The 22,138-nt window shown below is 33.4% G+C and overlaps 9 protein-coding genes across 9 annotated transcripts in view; 5 read left to right on the forward strand and 4 right to left on the reverse strand.

Moving 5' to 3' along the window:
- FUN30 overlaps nucleotides 1-2,604 on the forward strand; it is a gene marked incomplete at both ends in the record, with an annotated part of 3,940 nt that extends 1,336 nt beyond the window's left edge. The window contains one exon of the mRNA XM_001643612.1: nucleotides 211-2,604. Coding sequence (XP_001643662.1) covers nucleotides 211-2,604 — 2,394 coding nt within the window.
- Nucleotides 2,605-3,153: 549 nt separating this feature from the next.
- On the forward strand, nucleotides 3,154-4,602 carry GSH2 (glutathione synthase; the record flags this gene model as incomplete). The annotated part of the gene is made up of 1 exon (XM_001643613.1): nucleotides 3,154-4,602. One exon carries the CDS (start codon nucleotides 3,154-3,156, stop codon nucleotides 4,600-4,602), a length of 1,449 nt encoding a protein of 482 aa, XP_001643663.1.
- A 206-nt stretch (nucleotides 4,603-4,808) lies between these two features.
- Nucleotides 4,809-5,708, reverse strand: LDS1 (Lds1p; the record flags this gene model as incomplete). The annotated part of the gene is made up of 1 exon (XM_001643614.1): nucleotides 4,809-5,708. One exon carries the CDS (start codon nucleotides 5,706-5,708, stop codon nucleotides 4,809-4,811), a length of 900 nt encoding a protein of 299 aa, XP_001643664.1.
- A 2,559-nt stretch (nucleotides 5,709-8,267) lies between these two features.
- PSK1 (serine/threonine protein kinase PSK1) lies at nucleotides 8,268-12,161 on the forward strand (the record flags this gene model as incomplete). Its single annotated transcript, XM_001643615.1, has 1 exon — nucleotides 8,268-12,161. One exon carries the CDS (start codon nucleotides 8,268-8,270, stop codon nucleotides 12,159-12,161), a length of 3,894 nt encoding a protein of 1,297 aa, XP_001643665.1.
- Nucleotides 12,162-13,234: 1,073 nt separating this feature from the next.
- TPD3 (protein phosphatase 2A structural subunit TPD3) lies at nucleotides 13,235-15,067 on the forward strand (the record flags this gene model as incomplete). Its single annotated transcript, XM_001643616.1, has 1 exon — nucleotides 13,235-15,067. One exon carries the CDS (start codon nucleotides 13,235-13,237, stop codon nucleotides 15,065-15,067), a length of 1,833 nt encoding a protein of 610 aa, XP_001643666.1.
- Nucleotides 15,068-15,235: 168 nt separating this feature from the next.
- On the reverse strand, nucleotides 15,236-16,525 carry Kpol_1040p22 (endonuclease III domain-containing protein; the record flags this gene model as incomplete). The annotated part of the gene is made up of 1 exon (XM_001643617.1): nucleotides 15,236-16,525. The coding sequence occupies one exon, from the start codon at nucleotides 16,523-16,525 to the stop codon at nucleotides 15,236-15,238; it is 1,290 nt and encodes a 429-aa protein (XP_001643667.1).
- A 426-nt stretch (nucleotides 16,526-16,951) lies between these two features.
- On the reverse strand, nucleotides 16,952-18,355 carry NOP12 (rRNA-processing protein NOP12; the record flags this gene model as incomplete). Its single annotated transcript, XM_001643618.1, has 1 exon — nucleotides 16,952-18,355. One exon carries the CDS (start codon nucleotides 18,353-18,355, stop codon nucleotides 16,952-16,954), a length of 1,404 nt encoding a protein of 467 aa, XP_001643668.1.
- Nucleotides 18,356-18,991: 636 nt separating this feature from the next.
- Nucleotides 18,992-19,417, reverse strand: RPS15 (40S ribosomal protein uS19; the record flags this gene model as incomplete). The annotated part of the gene is made up of 1 exon (XM_001643619.1): nucleotides 18,992-19,417. The coding sequence occupies one exon, from the start codon at nucleotides 19,415-19,417 to the stop codon at nucleotides 18,992-18,994; it is 426 nt and encodes a 141-aa protein (XP_001643669.1).
- Nucleotides 19,418-20,962: 1,545 nt separating this feature from the next.
- RPP2A (ribosomal protein P2 alpha) lies at nucleotides 20,963-21,286 on the forward strand (the record flags this gene model as incomplete). Its single annotated transcript, XM_001643620.1, has 1 exon — nucleotides 20,963-21,286. One exon carries the CDS (start codon nucleotides 20,963-20,965, stop codon nucleotides 21,284-21,286), a length of 324 nt encoding a protein of 107 aa, XP_001643670.1.
- Nucleotides 21,287-22,138: the final 852 nt, after the last annotated feature.

Genomic DNA, 22,138 nt, shown 5'->3' on the forward strand with positions numbered 1-22,138 from the left:
TATTTTAAGAGGGTATTCCTTATGAAGAGGGTACAAAAGGTTTAAACCCATCTTCAATTAGGTTGTGCCAAAGGAATAAGTTTTTTAAAAGGAGGAAAGAAAACCCTTATGGGCCCTTAAAGAAAAAGGGGAATTAAATGAAATTTCCGGATGATTAAAGATTTGAGCGGTGAAAGAGTTTGAAGAACGTTCTCCAGAAAATTACCATTGATGATCAAATTTTACATTTATTCAATAGTGCAGAACCCAATGGATATTGCTGATTTGGCAGAATTTTCATGGAAAAAAGCAAAAATTATCGTTTCAAGTAGACCGTTAAAAAGATTAAATGATTTCTCTTCAAAAGAATTTCTAACTGAAGCTGAAAAGGAAAAACAAGCTTCAAAACAATCAAAAAGAAAGTATCGTGGTAATAATCACAAAAATGAAAGTGAAAGATTATTAGATAAAATAGCTCAATCAATCAAAGGTTATAATGCTATCGAATCCTTAATTAAAAAATGTTCCTCATATGGTTCCTCATTATCAGTCCAAATGAAAAAATGGGGTCTGGATTTACAAAATGTCGATAGTAATGGTGAATTAGACATGATGGCCTTAGATACAGATGACCAAAATAAAGCTGTTGTGGATGAATTCGATAATGGTAGTGAAACAGTAACTCCTGAGGTCACTCCGAGCGCTACATTATTACAAAAGATGAAATCCAAGAAATCTGAAGGTGAAGGTGAAGGTGAAGGTGAAGCTAAAAGTGACATCGAATTTGATGAAGATGAAATTCCTGAATCTGAAGAAGATGATGAAGATTATGATGAGATGGTAAGCACCAGAAAGAGATCTACCAGAAGTGGTGTCAGCATTCAAAAGAACCGTGTCGTCAAATATTTTAGAGGCAAACCAAGATTATTATCATCTGATATTAGTTTAAAGGATTACCAACAGATGGGTATCAATTGGTTAAATCTATTATATCAGAATCATATGTCCTGTATTTTAGCAGATGATATGGGTTTAGGTAAGACCTGTCAAGTCATTTCATTTTTAGCTTATTTAAAGCAAATCGAACAACCAGGACCTCACTTAATTGTAGTTCCATCATCTACTTTAGAAAATTGGTTGAGGGAGTTTCAAAAATTCTGTCCTAATTTAAAAATTGAACCTTATTATGGTTCTCAACAAGAAAGAGCCGATTTAAGAGATATTTTGGAAGAGAACGATGGACAGTATGATGTCATTGTTACTACCTATAATTTAGCAGCAGGTAATAAGCATGATGTTTCATTTCTAAGAAACCGTAATTTTAATGTAATTGTATATGATGAAGGCCACATGTTGAAAAATTCAATGTCAGAAAGGTTTTCAAAATTGATGAGGATTGATGCTAACTTTAGACTGCTTTTGACTGGTACACCATTACAAAATAACTTGAGAGAACTTATGTCTCTATTAGAGTTCATTATGCCTTCCTTATTTGAATCTAAAAAGGATTCTTTGGCTACTATCTTTAAGCAAAGGGCCAAAACTAGTGATTCTGGTAAAGATCATAACCCGTTGTTAGCCCAAGAAGCCATTAATAGAGCTAAAACTATGATGAAACCATTTATCCTGAGAAGACGTAAAGATCAAGTATTAAAGCATTTACCAGCAAAGCATAAACACATTGCATATTGTACTTTGAATGAAGATCAAAGAGAGATCTACAACAAGGAAGTAAAAATTGTAATGGACCATAAGAAAATGATAAAGGAGGGCTTACTTCCAGAGGATCCTAAAGAGAGAAGTAAAATACAAACTTCAAGCTCTAAAAATTTGATTATGTCACTACGGAAAGCCTCCATCCATCCATTATTGTTCAGACACATATTCAATGATGAAATTATAGACAAAATGAGTGATGCTATCTTAGACGAACCTCAATATGCAGAAAATGGTAACAAGGAATATATCAGAGAAGATATGAGTTATATGTCTGATTTTGAATTACATACTTTATGTTGTAACTTCCCAAAAACATTATCGAAATATAAACTAGATGAGAAAGCATGGGCTAATTCTGGTAAAGTTGAAAAGCTATGTGAATTACTAAAAGATATAATTTCAGTTAAAAAGGAGAAAGTTTTGGTTTTTTCATTGTTCACCCAAGTTTTGGATATTTTAGAAAAAGTATTATCGAGTTTAAATTATAAATTTTTAAGACTAGACGGTTCAACTCAAGTTAACGATCGTCAATCTCTAATTGATAAATTTTATGAAGATGACACAATTCCTATTTTTATTTTATCAACAAAAGCTGGTGGGTTTGGGATTAATTTAGTTTGTGCCAATAATGTAATTATCTTTGATCAAAGTTTCAATCCACATGATGACAGGCAAGCTGCTGATAGAGCTCATCGTGTTGGCCAAACAAAGGAAGTCAATATAACCACATTAATTACTAAGGACTCTATTGAGGAGAAAATTCTGCAATTGGCCAAAAACAAGCTTGATTTGGATACCCACGTCAGTGAAGATGATAAAAAAGGTCAAGATGCATTAGAAAGTAAAGTTAGCAATATCTTAGAGGATATTATTTTCGATGAAAACATCGAAAAAAAATCAGAATAATCACCATAAAAAAACGATTCTACCAATTATAGTCTTTTCCAAGTTCCTTTAACTCCCCCCACCTCATTCCACCCTTAAATATCTGATTGTGTAACTGCGTTTTTTTCATATCATTTCATTTATCATATATTTTGTAATAGTTTTATATAATAATAAAATAAGTCATATCCATAGAATGGTATTGAAATATATTTAAACATTGCAAAAGATGCCTTATCATATACCCCCATTAGTCTACAAATGGCTTCGTTGTATGGCTTGGATATATCACCTCCTGTTGATGATAGTTTTGTATGGCTTGGATATATCACCTCCTGTTGATGATAGTTTTGTATGGCGCATTATTTTTTGTTAATATCAAATTTAATCATCGCAGCATACATCATCATCTTGATTCTGATGAAAAATTAGTAATAAAATATAAAATGGCAAAAGGGTAAACTAATAGATAAATGAGTATTTTCTGGTGTTTTGAAGGTTAAGAGTCGGCAATTGAGTTCAATTGAGTCAAATAAGTCAATTGTTAAGGTTAACTAAGTTTTTGCTGTTATGTTTTCTGAAAGTTTTCGTTATCCTAGCCTTCCAGATGAATATTTAAAGGAATATTTGCTTCCTGAAATTTATCAATGGTCGTTATCCAACGGGTTAATCATGTATCCTCCTGATTTCAAACCAGAGAGTACTTCTATTGCACCAACTACTGTATTTCCTACAACATTACCAAAGGAGAGTTTTAATAAGGCGATTGATGTTCAAAAGGATTATAATGAATTATATGCCAAAATTTCTCAAGACCAGCTAGGATGGCTAACATCTGAAGCTGCTGAATTAGCTAAATCTGATCCTGACTTTACTGGGAAACTATGGGATACTTATTTGAAGGCTTCTAAAATTGGTATTAAACAAAAGCTAAGATTAGGTCTATTCAGATCTGATTATTTAATTGATAAATCTGCTAACGAGATAAAGCAAGTGGAATTTAATACAGTTTCTGTTTCATTTGGTGGGTTGTCTACTAAAGTTGGTGAATTACATCAATTTTTGAATCAATCTGGTAAATATGATGTTGCCAAGGGCCTAGAATATTATAAATATGTCCCAGTTTCTGATTCAGATGTTAAATTGGCAGAGGGTTTAGCTAAGGCCGTGGACCGTTATGACTCAATTAGTGGTAATGCTTGTGTATTATTTGTAGTTCAGAACGGTGAAAGAAATGTATTTGACCAAAGAATACTAGAATATAATTTGCTGAAATTACATGGCATTAAATCTAAAAGGATGACATTTGATGAAATTCCTGAATTGACTAAATTAGGTGAAGATAATAGATTGTTAATAAAAGCTACAAATGAAGAAGTCGCAGTAGTGTATTTTAGGTCTGGATACGCTCCAACCGATTTCAAAACCGATAAAGATTGGGATACAAGATTATATTTGGAAACATCATATGCTATCAAAGCACCAGATTTGTTAACTCAACTCTCTGGAGCTAAAAAGATTCAACAATTGCTAACAGAAGAAATATATTTGCGTAAGTTTGTAAAGGAAGACGATATTGTAAAGAAGCTTACTTCAACGTTCGTCAATATTTATCCATTAGACAATACATCACTTGGAAATGAAGGTAAACGTCTAGCATTTGAATCTCCTGAAAAGTTTGTATTGAAACCTCAAAGGGAAGGAGGTGGTAATAACATCTACAAGGAAGATATTCCTAAGTTCTTGAACTCAATTGATGAAGGTGAATGGAATGCGTATGTGTTAATGGAATTAATCAAACCAGAAGAGACTATGCATAACATTATTATCCGTGGAGATGAGTACTTTAAAGAAGCTATAATCAGTGAATTAGGAATATTTGGATATATATTATTTGATGATGACACAATTTATAATAACGAGTATGCAGGGTGGTTGTTAAGATCTAAATTCAATTCCTCTAATGAAGGTGGTGTTGCAGCAGGTTTTGGTTGTGTTGATAGTGTTGTACTTTATTAATTGATAGATGTACAAGTATTAATCTGTATATATAGAGAGACAAAGGAAACCAATTTATAACTTAAGCATTTTTAGTCGATATTTCTAACGTTTTGATCTTCTTATTCTTTTTTAATACAACGATATATGAATATGTATGAAAAGATAGTATTTATTTTAAATAGCTATACGTTGCCTAAATTGTTTGGTACTTTAAATTGTATAATTTACTCTTCATCATCCATACCCCATAGGGTGGCTCCGACAGAGTTAGTTGTTAAGGCTAGTCCTGAAATGACAGGCAATAATTCTAATACCCCAGCATAGATTCCAAAGACTGTATATTTACCTAAATGATCTAAAAAGTTATCATATCTCTGCTTGTTAGTCATGCCTCTTAAACGATATATATTTGAGACGTAAATTCTTGAAATAAATGGTGATATGGCTAAGGTATAGAGGAAAGGGCCAATGACTGGAATTGAACAAACGCCCATCAAACCTAAGAAAACGAACAAACCTGAAGTATATTTTAGGATTTTTTTAGGCAAATAGTAGAACCAGAAATAATTTGTTAGGATAGGGACATAAAACTTGATTGGTTTTGTTTTGGAGACACTTTGATAATTTTTAAAGGTTACGGTTCTTTTAACTAGGGCACTTTGTAAATGTGACATTCTCATAAACATCAAAGTTAAAGCATTTGTGTGTAAAAAAGTGTGAATAATAGCGATAGCTAGCCCAGGAGGGCCCAAAAATAGTAGCCCAGCAGTATACATTGGAGTAATTGTTGCCCAATATGCTATACTTACTAAAGAATACATTATTGAATAAGACGTAAATATAGTTAACATTGGCACCGAATATAGTTTCACATTTGCAGTGACCTCGATTACACCTTTAATGGGATATAAATGGGAAGTGCCGTCGAAGAAATCTTTAAAGTAATTAATCAGAGATCTAGGTATTCTTATCTTTAGTTGTTGGAGTTTTTTTCTATACACGTCTGTATTCATTTTATTTAATAAGACGTCACTTTCTGGTAATCTTTCGAATTGTTGATTACGATCAAACTTGTAAGCCAAAGCTCCTATTCCTGTCAGGATACAAGAACCACCAAAACTCATTGTTTCAAAGTGTTAATGTGTGAGAGAGAGGGTGCCTGTTTTGGTATATAAGTTTGACAATTGGATTCCAACGGTGTGCTGAATACGGGAGGGAGATAAGAGTTGAGAAAAGATATTTACATATATAAATATATAAATATACAAATAGATAGAATGTAAGACCCGCCAAAGTGTAATTGAAATTGGTATGAATAAATACCAGTATATATATATATATATAGTTCTAGTAGGTAAGAGTTGATTGAAAATTGCATTGTATTGGGTGTTGGCAAAACAGTTGAATAAGTTGAGAATAGTACAAACACAGTATATTTTGTGTCATTATTAAAAAAACCCAGTATATAAGCAGTAATAAAGATATGGAATTGGGAGTGTTGGCATTGTGTCTATGATGCCAAGGATGAGTGTTACTGGAGGGGTAGTGTCTGGATGTTACGATGGGTTGATCTGGGTGTCAGAGGTTAGAGAGAGTGTTGGTTAAGCAGTGACAGCCAGTTCAACGATAAGAAAAAAACCAAGTGGTCATGTGACTTGAAGAATAGTGACGGAGTACGATTTAAAACCAAGTGTTGTTCGTTCATAACTAGACATACGCATGTCTCTGTATTTAATGTGGTAAAATAATAGACAACACTGAAAGTGATAGCAATTGTCTATACAAGAGTAATGAATATCTAGTGTATATATGTTTATGTATGTGTGTATGTGTGTGTGTCGGATACCTCACTTTAAAAATGCTAGATACCTGGGACTAATCTGTGTGTAATGAATAAGTCATCACTGTATACGTTGACTGCAACACTTCGACATCTCATCGTTTAAGTTAAATATCCAATGAATTTTGGGCAGCTCCCCAGCAGCCCCTCCCCCATAGATTCATTTATAGACCGTGCGATTGATTGCCCTACGATGCATCTTTCCATAAAGGATTGTCTCTGGGTGTGTATCTTTGCTTTGTTGCTTAGTGGCATGGGGGTTGGGTTGCGAGAACCAGCCCATATGGTGCAAGAATAACCCAAGAAACCTCTCCGTGTCGTGTTATCTGGTACTGCGGTCCCGTCCCATTCATTGCATTTCCACTAAAGACATTGCATCAAAACAACAGTACACGTGATCAAATACTCCGAGCTTTGTATAAACTTTCACCAGAAACAAGAAACAAGAAACAAGAGAAAAAAAAATAAAATAAAATACATACACGTGACTACTGTTCCTCTGCGTCCGTTCTTTATTTCTTTTGCGATTGTAACGACTCGTCACCTTCACCTCCCTCCTCCATTTGCTAGCGTCGTATGTTCCTACCTAAAAATATCAATTTTCACTTTTTCTTTTAACTTTCAATTTCCTTTTTTTTTTTCTTTCTCTTTCTCTCTCTCGTGGAAACATCACCATCCACAACTCCCTCTTCTGACCCATACCTACCAAATGCTAATAATAATGCTAATTCTAATATCTTGTACTTTTCCATTGTACAACAAACCAATTTTCCTTATCCTTTATCCTTTAACCTTTAACCTTTAACCTTTAACCTACCTACCCCCCCTTCCCTCCTTCCCTTCCCTCCATCATAACTTCTTCTCATTGCATCACATCTCTTCCTCTGCTCACTCACTCACTAACTCACGCTTCCCTTCCAACTTCGACAAAGAACACAACAAACAACAAACAATTGAAAAAAAAATTAGTTCGAACCTATTATCTGATTAAATCAAATCAAATCAAATCATATCTAATCTAATCTAATCTAATCCTTTGTTGTATACTGTTTCACTTCAATATCTATCCCAACACACACCTCAAAGATACACCTTCAAAGTATATTGCAAAGTTCACTCCTGCTAACAATTCGTTACACGTTTCTTTGGTTTTTGCTTCATTTATATACTATTTCTACATATTCAACTTTGTTTGGTTTTATTGATCAACAGTATTAAAATATCTATACTTTTCAACAAAGCAACATCCTGCTTTCATATATCATAAACCTTCCTCATCAACATTATCCCCCCACCCCCCTTCCCAGATTGTATCATCATCTCTTTTATTATAGCTAGTTATTGATATTTTATTTTACAGTTCAAGTATTGGTCAATTGTCATTGTCCCCCCAGTCTTAAACAAGTATATCTGGAATATTTCATCTTTTAATTATTTACGTTGACCTTTCCCACAGTTCTATTGTTTGGTGTTTCAACGATTGAGTATTATCTGGATCGACAGTCACTGGTGGTGTTTTTTTTATTCGAAAATTTAATTTAGAGTATTGCTATACACCTATCTTTATTTTGGAAAAACCTTATTTTTGGTCCCATTGATATTATTTCCATTGTTATTCATTATTTGTTGTTGTTGTTGTTGTTGTCTTTTTTTATTTTAATAATAAAACAAAATATTACTACTACACAATTGCTTGATTTCATCGTTGAGTATATTGAATCCACATTCATAGTTCTGTCTTTGTTATCGTACACTTTTGCTATATTGAAATACCCTGATCCGCTTATCGCTTTCCATCCCATCACACCCCCCCCCCTCCCCACAGATTCATAAATAATAATATATGCCATATATTGGTTCGTCTTCTAGTTCACAGCATTCTTTCGATAATTTGAAAGAAAAGCATTCCATCACAAAACATGGTGCATCTACATCTTCTTCGAGATTGAGTATATCACATAGTAACGATACAAATAATACGAATACGACTACGAATAATAATAATAATAACAAATCCAATACGAATACAAATAATAATGTTAACACTAACAGCACCAATGATAATGATAATGATAATGACAATAAGAATATGATTACAAATGATAATTCGAAAATAAGTTGCAGCGAGTCTGACTCGCAAAGTATATCATCTTCGACCAACACAAATGAGCTTCATCAACCTCCAAGCGTGTCAATTAATAGCTCGAGGTCCCTATCCATAAGTTCCATGTCTTCTACAACAGATATAGACTCTGCGGAACTTATCTCGTTGCCAAATGAGTCGACTCATGTTTATTCTTATAACCCACTATCTCCAAACTCATTGGCCGTTAGATTGAAAATTTTGAAACGTTCCTTGGAGATCATGATAGGAAATCCAGACATGTTGAAGGATCCTTCCGATGGTTCTCTAAAACATGCAAGACATCTAAGTCAGGCTATTGCCGAAAATGCTGCATTTTCAAGAGATAGATTCGATTCACCTGGTCTCTCAGGTCAATCTTCAACAAAGTTTAATAATTTTCAACAAACTAAATGGAGTGCTCATTCTGCAGCATTGAAAGCCTTTGTCACAAACAGTGCAACATCTTCCGCAATTCATAGTCCAACCAGATCAAGCACACAGTTATCCAATATTTCAAATATTTCAAATTTACAAAGGGCTACTTCATTGGTTTTTTTACCTGATAAATTAAAAGGTATCAACAGCGGTTCTCATAGTGACTCAATAAAAACGTTTAGGCGAATTTCAGATGCTCATTCTCATAATACTTTGGTCGAAAATAAAGAAAGCTTTTATAAAAATATTTCAGCTAGCCACTCAAATGAGATTGTCAATTCGCGTATGTCAGATTTGGAAAAACTATTAGATCTATTGAATGAAACACTGGAAAATAATACTTCTGCAAAAGCCTCCGACTTGCACATGATCTCCTTATTGAACATTGATAAATTAAACATAGGTAATGAATTATCAGATTCTCAAGGCCTATCAAGAACTTTATTAGATAGTTTAGCTGAGCCATTTTTTGAACACCAAAACGTAAACGATGAAAGAAGTGTTGACGATGAAAAAGAATTACAAGAAGAAATGCATGAATTCGTAGGCCAAGATGATTTATCTTTCAATAACCTACGACCTCAACAGGATTATGGTCGTTTATTGCATACTTTTACATCAGTAAAAAATTCAGCACCACATGCTATTTTCACTTGTACACAACAATTCCCATGGCAATTCAAAGCTGCTAACGATTTGGCATGTTTAACTTTCGGTATATCCAAAAATGCATTGAGAGCTCTGACTCTGTTAGATTTAATTCATTCCGATAATAGAAATTTTGTTTTAAATAAGATTATGACCAGTGAAGGAAAAGAAATCGTATTCTCTGGTGAAATTGTTGCAATTGCACAACCAGGTAATAATAATTCTTCCAATCTAATATGGGCTTCATTCTGGGCTAAAAGGAAAAATGGTCTTTTAGTCTGTGTTTTTGAAAAGGTCCCTTGCGATTATATGGATATCAAATTGAGTCTAGAGGATTTTTCTGTTGATGATATTATAAATGAGCATGGTTTATTTAATGAAAATATCCATTCTGGTAGTACTAAGAGTATGTCAGATGAAGCGATTGATTTAGACTCTCAGTCAACTATTTCTAGTACTACTACAAAAGAAAACAAGAAGAAATCAGTGAAGTTCGCAAATGAGATACATGATATATCTACTATTAGTCGATCTTTAGCAGATGTTATTCAACAGATTGTTGATGGTAAGCTCGTAGCTAAAGATGATAGCTTATACCCAGTATCAATTAGAGTGTCTAATCATTTGAATGAAATTAGATATTTTACTTTGAATCATTTATCATACAATATACCATGTGCAGTATCTGCATCTATTCTGGAAAATGAACTGAAATTAAAAATTCACAGTTTGCCATATGAGGCTGGTTTATTTATCATTGATTCCAACAAACTACAATTGATTAGTTTTAATAAGTCAATTTCCAAAAATTTATTTGGTATTCATTTCAATGAATTAGTAGGGAAACCGATCACTGACATTATACCGTCTTTTGCAGATATTATTAAATTTATTAGCGTGAGGTATCCTGCATTAGATATAACCCACCGTAAAAATAAAGGTCTAGTTCTTACTGAACATTTCTTTAGAAAGATTCAAGCAGAAATGAATGGTGACGCCGAAGATTTTTACACTTCAGTAGGTATTGATGCTCTTCATAGAGACGGATGTTTTATTAAAATTGATTTCCAATTGAGAGTTGTTAATTCCAATATTGCATTTTTATGGATAACACATTCCAGAGATGTTGTGATAAAGGATTACACTTCAACACCATCACAACTTCATATGTTAAAAGAAACTGAAGTGGCATTTGTTAGTAGTGGTAATAGTTCAGCAACTTCTTCTAAGAGATCATCTTCTAAAATATCAGTCTCATCTCTACCAGAAATGACTCAGTTAAGTATAGATGAAAGTTTATTATCAAACAGTCATAGTCATAGTCAAACACCAATAAAGGAGACCAAAAATACTCTTGACAGCAGTAAAAGTGAAGCAAGAGATGAAATCAAAAAAATTTTGAAAATTGATAATGGTATTGATTTGAACGATAAGGAATTACAAGAAAAATTGGAATTGGCAAAAGTTTATGTCAAGGATAAATCTCAATTTGTAAAAGAAGGTAACTTCAGAGTTGATGGAAGTTTGATAATGAGTATGGCATCGTCACCAAAGAGTTCAAAATCGAACACATCATTGGTGACACTGGATGATTCTAATAAGGTATCATCATCCGAAAGTTTATCAAAGGAAAATATCGGTGATTCATCAGGTATACTTTCGTCGACTGAAGGAAAGACTACATTTTTATATACACCTGAGCAACAAATTGGTGCTCAGAAAAGAACTAAAAAAATATCGGACTTTGTTATTTTACAAAAAATGGGTGAAGGTGCATATGGTAAAGTAAATCTATGTTTGCATAAGAAGAAGAAATATATTGTTGTCATTAAAATGATTTTCAAGGAAAGGATTTTAGTAGACACTTGGGTCAGAGATAGACAGTTGGGTACCATTCTTTCTGAGATTCAAATTATGTCAACTTTAAATAAACACCCGCATGATAATATTCTAAGGTTATTAGATTTTTTTGAAGATGATGACTATTATTATATTGAAACACCTATGCATGGGGAGACAGGATGTATTGATTTATTTGACCTGATTGAATTTAAGACGAATATGAGTGAAGTTGAAACGAAATTGATATTTATGCAAGTAGTATCCAGTATTAAATTTTTACATGATCAAGGTATTGTTCATAGAGATATCAAAGATGAAAATGTTATTGTTGATTCTCAAGGTTTTATCAAATTAATTGATTTTGGATCTGCTGCATATGTTAAAAGTGGTCCATTTGATGTTTTCGTTGGTACAATCGACTATGCTGCTCCTGAAGTACTAGGAGGTGAGCCATATGTCGGTAAGCCACAGGATATATGGGCGATTGGTATTTTATTATACACGATAATATTTAAAGAGAATCCATTTTACAATATTGATGAGATTCTTGAAGCAGAACTCAAATTCAACACTTCTACCGGGGCCTGTGAGGACTGTGTCGATCTAATCAAGAGAATACTGACAAGAAATCCGACAAAGAGACCCACGATTGACGAAATCTACAATGACAAATGGTTACAATTCTAAAACATATCGGCATACTCTTCAATTCCTCTTCATGTCTCATGCATATATATATATATATATATATATGTACGTAATAATCAGTTTTGCTTCAAAATTTTATTTAATATCATACATAATACGTTTTTCATTTTAATTTAATTTAATTTAATTTTCATTTTATTTAATTGTGGTTTTGAGAATGGTTGTATACTGATAAAAGAAAACCTATTTATAACATCTTATCATTCAGTTTGATCAAAGTGTAATTGCGACGCACGGCAGAGCAAACGCATCATCCCCACATCTGCTGTAAAACCAAAACCACTCCACGAAATCCGCATATCTTTAATCTACAACATATAACTTGTTTGAGCCTATTTCAAAATGTATATCTCCTAAAAACCCACCTCCAACTCTTGGAGAACAGTCCTCTTCTACTATGGGGTCCCATTTCCAATCCAAATCTTAAAACTCTGAACCCCTGTCATTTATCAACACTTTTAATCACTTTCAACGATGCGTTACTTATTAGTTTTTCACCATTTCGAATTCTTCTTGAAATAAAGAAAAATTGGAAACAAGAAGATATCAAAATTTAAGATAAAAGAGTATCATTTTGAAGGAAACTTATGTTAATTATTTGTTTAATTTTAGGTTTCATTGGTTATTTTTGATTTGATTTGATTTGGTAGTTTATAGGTTTAAGAAATTGGTCTGTAACAGTTGCAACTGGCGAAGTTATTGATTGTTGTGCTTTTTTTCGTTTGATTTGTCTTCGTTAATTTTTTCGGTGCTAGAAAGCTATCCTTTAAAGAGATATTATTTAATATTGTTATTTTTGAAGGTACGTTTTAAGTTATAGAAGGATAATTATTTGTTATATTAGACAGGTTTTGAGCATTTGCGACTGGTTTGGAAACCGTGGTTTGAGGACGTAGAGAAACGTGCGTGTGCGTGTGTGTGTGTCTTTATATATATTGTGGGGAAATTCAGCAGAGAGAGAGATATTAACATTGACTAATTCGATTCAAATATATATTTATAACTATAATTATAGTTGTAATTGGATTTAAATAAGAAACACAAATTAAAAGATGTCTACCGATAATAATACTAGAAACGATGAGATATACCCGTTGGCTTTGTTGATGGATGAGTTGAAACATGATGACATTGCCAATCGTGTGGAAGCCATGCAAAAGTTGGATACAATTGCTATTGCCTTGGGTCCAGAAAGAACTAGAAGTGAATTGATTCCGTTTTTGACAGAGGTAGCACAAGATGATGAAGATGAAGTGTTTTCTGTCTTGACTGAACAATTGGGTAAATTTACACCGTATGTGGGTGGTTCCGAACATGCTACTTTATTGTTGCCAATTTTAGAAATATTGGCTTCAACCGAAGAAACTTTGGTAAGAGATAAAGCTGTAGATTCTTTGAATAACGTCGCTCAAGAATTGTCTCAGGATCAATTGTTTGAGAAATTCATTCCTTTGGTAGAAAATTTGGCTACTGCAGATTGGTTCTCTTCAAAAGTTTCCGCTTGTGGTTTGTTCAAGTCTGTTGTAGCAAGGGTTAAAGACGATACTCTAAGAAAAAATTTATTAGCATTGTATTTACAATTGATTCAGGATGATACTCCGATGGTCAGAAGATCCGCAGCCAAACATTTACCAGAAATTATCGATTTATTTACACAAAATTTAGAATTATCAACTAATGAAGATTGGGACTATATTTCAAACATGTTTCAAAGGGTATTGGACGACAATCAAGATTCCGTTAAATTCTTGGGCGTTAATTGTTTGATATCTATTTTGAAATTTTTCAATGCTAAGAGCGATCATTCAAATTCACGAAATCTACTAGATTCCGCCAAAAAATTAATAACAGATGAATCTTGGAGAGTTCGTTACATGGCCGCTGACCATTTCACAGATTTAGCTTCTCAATTCGAGCATGATGAATCTTTGTTAAATGAGCTGGTTGATCCATTTTTAAGTCTATGTGAAGATACAGAAGGTGACGTAAGAAAGGCAATTGCCAAACAATTACCTTCTTTTGCAAAGTTATTGCAAAATCCAACTGTGGTTTTAGAAAAAATTTTCCCAGCTGTAAGGAATTTAAGTTTGGATGAAAACGAAGCAACTAGAGCTTCTTTGGCTTTAACTGTAACTAACCTTGCAGAAATTTTGAACAAAGAACAAGTAGTTGACAAGTTGGTACCAATCTTACTGGATATGTTAAAAGATGAATTCCCAGATGTTCGTTTAAACATTATTGCAAACTTAAAAGTAGTAAACAACGTTATTGGTGTCGATATGTTATCTGAATCATTATTGCCAGCTATCACAGAATTGGCTAATGATATGAACTGGAGAGTAAGAATGGCAATTATCAATTATATTCCTATCTTAGCAGAACAATTGGGTAAAGAATTCTTTGACAAGCAATTACGTGACTTATGTCTATCTTGGTTGTGGGATACAGTTTACTCTATAAGAAGTGCTGCTGTACATAACCTGAAAAGATTAACTGAAATATTCGGTGATGAATGGAGTCGTGAAGAAATTATTTCAAAATTACTGAAGTTCGATTCACAACTACTAGAAAACTTTGTTTACAGATTTACTTTACTCTCTGCATTGATGGCGTTAGTCCCAGTAGTCTCTCGAGAAATTACCACAGAACAAATTTTGCCATTTATTAATCATTTGTCAAGTGATGGTGTTCCAAATATCAGATTTAATGTTGCCAAGGCATACATATCTATTGTAGAATCATTAAGTACTGATTTACCAAAATACAAAGAGTTAATTAATGACACCATTATCACTTCCCTGAAAACCTTGGTACAAGATGATGATGTTGACGTCAAATATTTTGCTAACCAAAGTTTGGAGAAATGTAATGCAATCTTAAGTTAAGGGGGAAACCACGTTAGTTATGAACGTTACTGTATTCATTTAAATAGGTAATTAAAAATATAAAATCGAAGATTTTAAATGCCATGATAATTATACAAAGTCTATATAGATGTGTGTTCCACAATTTATGTAAAACTATTCATTTTATTTTCAACAGATAAAAATTCTTTAAAATTCACTCTTGATTCTGGTTTCTTCTATTATCTGTTCGAATTCAATTTTTAACTTGCCATTCTCTTCTTTAATGTATTGTAATAATTCTGAGTAATCACCTCTAGTTGTTTTTGCCCTCCCATCACCACCTTCTAATTCCATGTTTATGCCCTTATTGACGAGTTTTTTATCTCTTGCATTACAGACATCATTGGCTAAACATATGTCACATCTTTTTCCTCTGGACATACATATCACTTGTCCAAATCCAACTAAAACAGAATTGATCTCATACCACAGTTGACGAGGTAACCATGACTCTAATTCTTTTCTTGTATGCTCAGGAGTCTTGCATTTCTTTTCATCAACCCATTTCCACATTTTTGCTAATCTATGTACATGAACATCTACACATATGCCATCTATTTTGCCCCACGCTTTTTGTAATGTTAAATATCCCATTTTTGGACCTACACCTGGTAAGGCAAGAAGTCCTTCAATATTAGTTGGTATATCAGAATTATGCTTTTCTTTTAATATTAATGCCGTTTCTTTTAGATATTTTGCCTTTCTTGAATGAAATCCAACAGAATGTATCAATTCATCAAGAATTTCTTGATCTATCTCTAGCAATGCATCAATAGTAATACCTTCCGGTATTTCTAATTCATTTATACAATATTCAGTGATATTGTGCATTGCAGCAGCATTGATTTCATCCTTTGTCTGTGATGATAGCATGACACCTATTAGTACTTGTAATCTATAATTAATTGGTAAAATATCCTCTTTCTCGATACCAGATTCCTTCCCTACAGTTATAGGTAGCATAGCACAACCCACTGTATCTACAGGAGTTCTAATTTTAGACCTCATCAGACGTACCTTTGAATATATTGGAATAAAATTATCTGGTATTACTTCTTTTGAATTGTCTGTGAATATATTTAAATCTAAAGTTCTTGACCAATCTTTAATATTATCGCTAGTTCTCTTGGAGATCCATTCAAAATACGGTTTATTATCTAATAATTTAACCCAATCGGTATCAACATCATCCTCAGGTATAGGTGAGAATTCTTCTTTTATCACTGGCTCAAGTTTAACACTTGTATCTTCTTCAGTCTTGAAATATTTCGATTTGATATCAGCCTCTTGTTTTATATCATCAACCGATACTTCTAAGTGATCTCTTATCCTCTTGGACCTTCTGACACCTTGCATCTTCAAAATTCCACTATACGTTCGATAAAGATTTCTATCTCTGATTAATGTAACTTTCCTTAAGAATCTCCCAAAGTTCATGTACTATTTTATCCTCCAGCTAATAGGTTCTTAATAAACCTGTCGAACCTCAAACTAATAAAGCTGTAAAACTAAAAGAAAAAGCTATAGGATGGTTCTCAAATATCAAATTACCGACTATTCACCCTTTAAGCAACTCTTGTTGGTCAGTCTATTGGTACAGCTTTCCTATTTTTATTATTTAGTAGTCCCTTATTGAGAAGTTTGGGTTCACCTGATATATTTGAAATATTCGGTGCCAGTTCTATTAAAGAGATGTAGATGTCGATGTCAGCAATTTAGTTAGGTGACGTTAAATGAACACTATGGAATTGCATTAATTGATGAATTGGTTAACTAATTGATTGGTTGACTGTATCTAAATATATATTTTAAAAACTATTTTACTATAAAAGATCGTTTGTTTTGGTGTGAAGAGGATTTGATTCAGTTTTTTGAAGAATCCTTTGCTTGTGCCTTTTTAAATGCTATAGAACGTTTAGTGACTCTACCAGTTTTTGATCTTTCCTTCTTTCTCTTCAAGTGGGAAGAAGCAGTTTGTCCCTTTGCTGCTCTTAGACCTTCGATGGTTATTTTTTCACCTGCAGTGGCTCTGTCAGCTTTACCTAAGATTCTTTTAGCTCTACCAATTTTAGTCTTTTGAGATTCGTTTAATTTTTGTTTATTATTGCTTGTTGCTGATGATGATGATGGCTTCTTGATGTTCTTGCATCTCGAAACACGTAATTTCCTTGTAGTTTTAGTATTATCAAATTTTTTATCATTTAGTAGCAATGCTTTATTCACACTTTGTAAGTCTTTAAATTGAATGTAAGCAAAACCTTTCCCTAAATTAGTCTTTGAATCTCTGATTATACGGACGTACTCAATTTCACCACAGGATTCGAAATGGGACCACAAAGTTTCTTCATCTTGTTCGAAGTCCATATTACCAACGAAGATAGATCTTTTATTTTCATGTGCAGCTGGGTTTGAGACTGAATCAACTCTTAAATGATTTTTTTGGAATACAGTACCGTTCAATTTGGTACAGATTGGGTTGACAGATGATTTCTCCTTATAGACAATGTATGCGTTAATAGAGTTTCTTGATTTATGCAATTTTTGTTGTACAAATGCTACTTTTCTTGGTAATGCTTCATCGAAAGAGATGGATCTGAATCTAATAGTTTCGATGGAGAATTTCTTTTCGTCGATCAAAGAGAATAGTTTCTTGAATTGTTTATAAATATTTCTTGATGTTATGACAGTGTTAGGAACATTACCAATGAATACAGTACGTTTAGCCTTTTCTAATTCATCTTCTTTTAAATCTAAAGTGGTTGCTGCTTGAGATTTTTCAGTTTTCTTTTCAACTTTATCCTCAGCATCTGAATCCGAATCTAAATCTGAGACTGAACCTGATTCTGATTTAGTTTCTTTCTTGACATCCTTAGCAGACTTATCCTTGTCATCTTCTAATAACTTGGCGTAATATTTTCCTTCTAAATCGTCTTCCTCGGTTTTCTTTGGTTTCTTTGACTTCTTAGCAACCTTTACTTCCTCGTCAATAAGGGCACCAGAAGCTGAAGCTGAAGGAGCAGTAACATCTTCTTGAACAGGCTCAACAACGGTTGGCAACTCAGTTCTATGTTTTAATTTCAACTGTTGTTCATCAATAGAACGAGAAGAGTTGGCAAACAAAGAATCCACAGAGGAATCAATTTTACCCTTGGTAACTTCACCAAATAAAGAATCAATAGACGAAACCATAATATAACGTACCACTTGACCACAACCTATCTGGCCCTCGAGAAATACTCCTAATCCTAAAAACCTTCTCAAAACCATCCACTATATCTTATACTAATCAGTTAATTTGACTTTTTTTTTTAGAGCTCATCTCATCGCATTGAAAATTTGATGCTTGGAGCCTTTCTGCCTGTCTGTGTAAAGCATCTTGAAAATTTTAATGAAATCGATGTAGTAGTTAAAAAATGATGAACCCAAGACAATTGGCAACTAGTAAGAAGCATTTGAAATGTCATTAATCCGTGCTCGATGAGCAATTGTAGTATCCTATGTTTAATTCGATTACGTCTGCTTAAATTAGAGCATGTCAGCAATCTCAAGAGATTTTAAGTTACGTTAAGTTACGTTAAGTTAAGTTAAGTAAATGTGAATTAAGACTAGTTGAAAAATTCAAGATGTGATTGATATATCCTTGATATACCATGTGTAGGATTATGACGACAGGAATTGTGAAACGTAGATTGTATTAAAGACACAATAGTTTATTGTATTAGAGTTTTTTGGATAAAAAAATTATCTATTACATATAATGAGTAGTTAAACGCACTAGACTTGAAATGGGTTAATAATAGTAATAATGTAAATTATTTTTGTTTTATTCTCTTAAAATAAGACACAATATATAGTATAAAATATAATATAATAATAAAAAATGTTATTATAATTATACCCTTTCTATTTCAATGGGATGAAACGAGAAGTAGTAGCACCTGCTCTACCGTGTCTAACTGGAGTGTAGGTAATAGAGAATTCACCCAAGTAATGACCGACCATTTCTGGTCTAATTTCAACTTGGTTGAAAGACTTACCGTTGTAAACACCAACGACAGAACCGATCATTTCTGGAACAATGATCATGTTTCTTAAATGAGTTCTAACGACAGTTGGCTTTTCGTTTTCAACAGCGTTCAACTTAGCAGCTCTCAATTTCTTCATCAAACCAGCTGGTTTAGTGGATAAACCTCTAGCGTATCTTCTTCTAACTCTAGCTGGAGCTAATTTAACGAATTCTTCAGTTGGCATTTCCAACAATTTTTCAAGGTCAATACCTTTGTAAGAATAAGTCTTGAAAGTTCTCTTCTTTGGAGCAGCAGTAGACATTATGGGCTAGTTGAGTACTTTTGTCGATAGATGGAGTTCTTTTCAACTGATAATAACAAGAATCCCAAATATTAGCAATTAAAATAGACCTGTTACTTAAATACTCACCTAATAGTATTGAAATATCGAATAGGATAGTATATTGCAATGATACTAAACTAACTAGCGAATGTATAATATCATATCATCCATCCATCAATGAATCGATCATTCCAATTTCAATTTCAATTCCAAATCCAAATCCAACCTAGTGGTAACAAATTAGTTTAGTTGGTGAATTTACCATATCTCTGGTATCTCTCTCACTCTTCCTCATCAACAAAGAAAGAGAGACTGGTTAGTTAGTAAATTACAGATTGTAGTGACATTGAATAAAACCTCTATGGGAGGGAGGGGCCATAGCAGAGCAGAATCGATGCCAAAGGCTAACTTCGAGATATTTGAAACATTTAGTTCTTTGTCTGGATGGGATGAAGTGGGATTGGTGGTGGTGAAGTTTGGTTGCTTGATGAGAAGATGGATGGGTTAATTTTTCACCAGAGAGGTACTGCACAAGAGCGGGTGCGAGAGCAAGAACAAGAAGCGACATGATGGGCTAGGCTGGACTCAGCCTGGGGAAAGTCGGTGTAGGTGGAACAAGTTTAGCGTTTCCAGGCCGGAGGTGAGGCAGCCTCCAGGCAGAAAACCAAGGTTTCTCTCTCTCTCTCTCTTTCTTTCTCTCTTTCTTTCTTTCTTTCTTACTGGAACGCGTGCGCGTGCTGTTCAAGTAGTAATCTTACGATAAAATTTGATGGAATTTGATGGAATTTGGCAGAACTTTCAACACTTAACCACCCACACACCTCACTACACAAGCAGCATACATCTGGACACCTCTGCTTTTAATGCAGTCACTCGACATTTCCTGGTTGGGTTTTTTCTTCCGGCATTACTTCTCCCACTCGCACGCACGCAAAAGAGACCGACGCAAAAAACCAAAATCCATCCCGTTGCTTCTGAAAAATTTCGAAAAAGTTTCAGTGGCCTGCTCCTTCGCATAGCATACTAAGAAGTACACACGATTACTAGGTCACCTACTCACCAAACTGACCAAACTGTAAAGTAAAGTATCTATCAATTGAATTGGTCTTTTCGATGCTCTTTTATTCTGCCAACAGCAACTGAAAGTTTAACAATCCAATATCACTATCCTCTTATTCTATCTAATTCTTATTCTTATTCTTATTCTTACTATTGAACTTGTTCTTGCTCTTGCTCTAATCATCGATTTGGTTCATCCTTCTGTTTAGATACTGATTATGTCTCTAATACCATTTCATTATTGAACTTGTAGATTTTTATTCTATCCTATCGAGAGCTAGCTTCATGAATATTACATTTTAATTCAGTTATTCTAGTAATTTGATATGTGTTTTACAGATTTAATTGCGAAGGGGAGTCTTGATTTTTACTTTTAAGTATGATTTAAGATTTGTTAGTGGTTTTTTTTGCAATTTGACTTATTTCAAATAGATCAATACAAGAAATCATCCAATTAATTTAAAAATGAAGTACTTAGCTGCTTATTTGATGTTGAACGCTGCCGGTTCTGCTCCATCTGCCGACAAAGTCTCTGAAGTTTTGAAGTCTGTCGGTATCGAAGTTGAAGATGACAAAGTCTCTGCTTTGATGACTGCTTTGGAAGGTAAGTCTGTTGAAGAATTGATTGCTGAAGGTATTGAAAAGATGGCTTCTGTTCCAGCTGCTGGTCCAGCTTCTGCTGGTGGTGCCGCTGCTTCTGGTGCTGCTTCCGGTGCTGCTGCTGAAGAAGAAGCTGCTGCTGAAGAATCCGAAGAAGATGATGATATGGGTTTCGGTTTATTCGATTAGAGAACTGATTTAGTATAAGTTTTCTTTCCTATAACATTATAAAAAAATAAAATCAGAAAACAAGAATCATTCATATTATGTTTAATTTTAAATATATAATTTTTTATCACTATTAGCAATAATAACAAAACATATCCATATTTTCTGTAATTTAATCCAATCCAATCTAATCTAATCTGATCTAATTTAATTTAATTTGATTTAATTTGATTTAATTTAATCTAAGATAAGATAAGCTAATTTAATTTAATATAAGCTAAGCTAAGCTAATATAACCTTATCAATCTACACCATTATGCACGAGAACAAGCTGTGCTTTTTTTACTGACATCAGAGTACACTGACGAAAAACTGGCGTTTATAAGAAAAGCTCTCTTAATTAATTTAATATTATTCCATTTCTTGCTTCCAGTTAATCGGTATTTTAAAACTACAATACATTAGCTTGTTCCGTCCAATTATGTTAATCGATGTTATCAAGAACCTCCTGCCATCAGTTGGTGCTGTCGCCATCCATCAAACTGCAGTATCTAAGTTATAACTACAATGTAGATGAAATGAAATAAAGTGGGAAGGAAAAAAACGCCAAAATATCTAATTATCATCTAAACAAACAACTAGCCGTGAATATTATTTCCATTACAAGAAGTACTGGTTGCTTTGTCTTGTCTTGTCGCTTTGTCTAAACCTGTTAAATAGATCACCTCCTACTGCAGTTATAAAATTTTCCACATTTTTGCTGCTTGCTTGCTCGTCTTGACTTGTCCTGTCTTGACTTGTCTTGCTCGTCGTATCTTCACTTCTCATCGTAACTGCATAAAAAACACCTTTTGGACTGTAAACTGTACAGCA

This window comes from Vanderwaltozyma polyspora, genomic scaffold (genome assembly GCF_000150035.1).
Source record: "Vanderwaltozyma polyspora DSM 70294 KpolScaffold1040 genomic scaffold, whole genome shotgun sequence".
Lineage (NCBI taxonomy): Eukaryota > Fungi > Ascomycota > Saccharomycetes > Saccharomycetales > Saccharomycetaceae > Vanderwaltozyma > Vanderwaltozyma polyspora.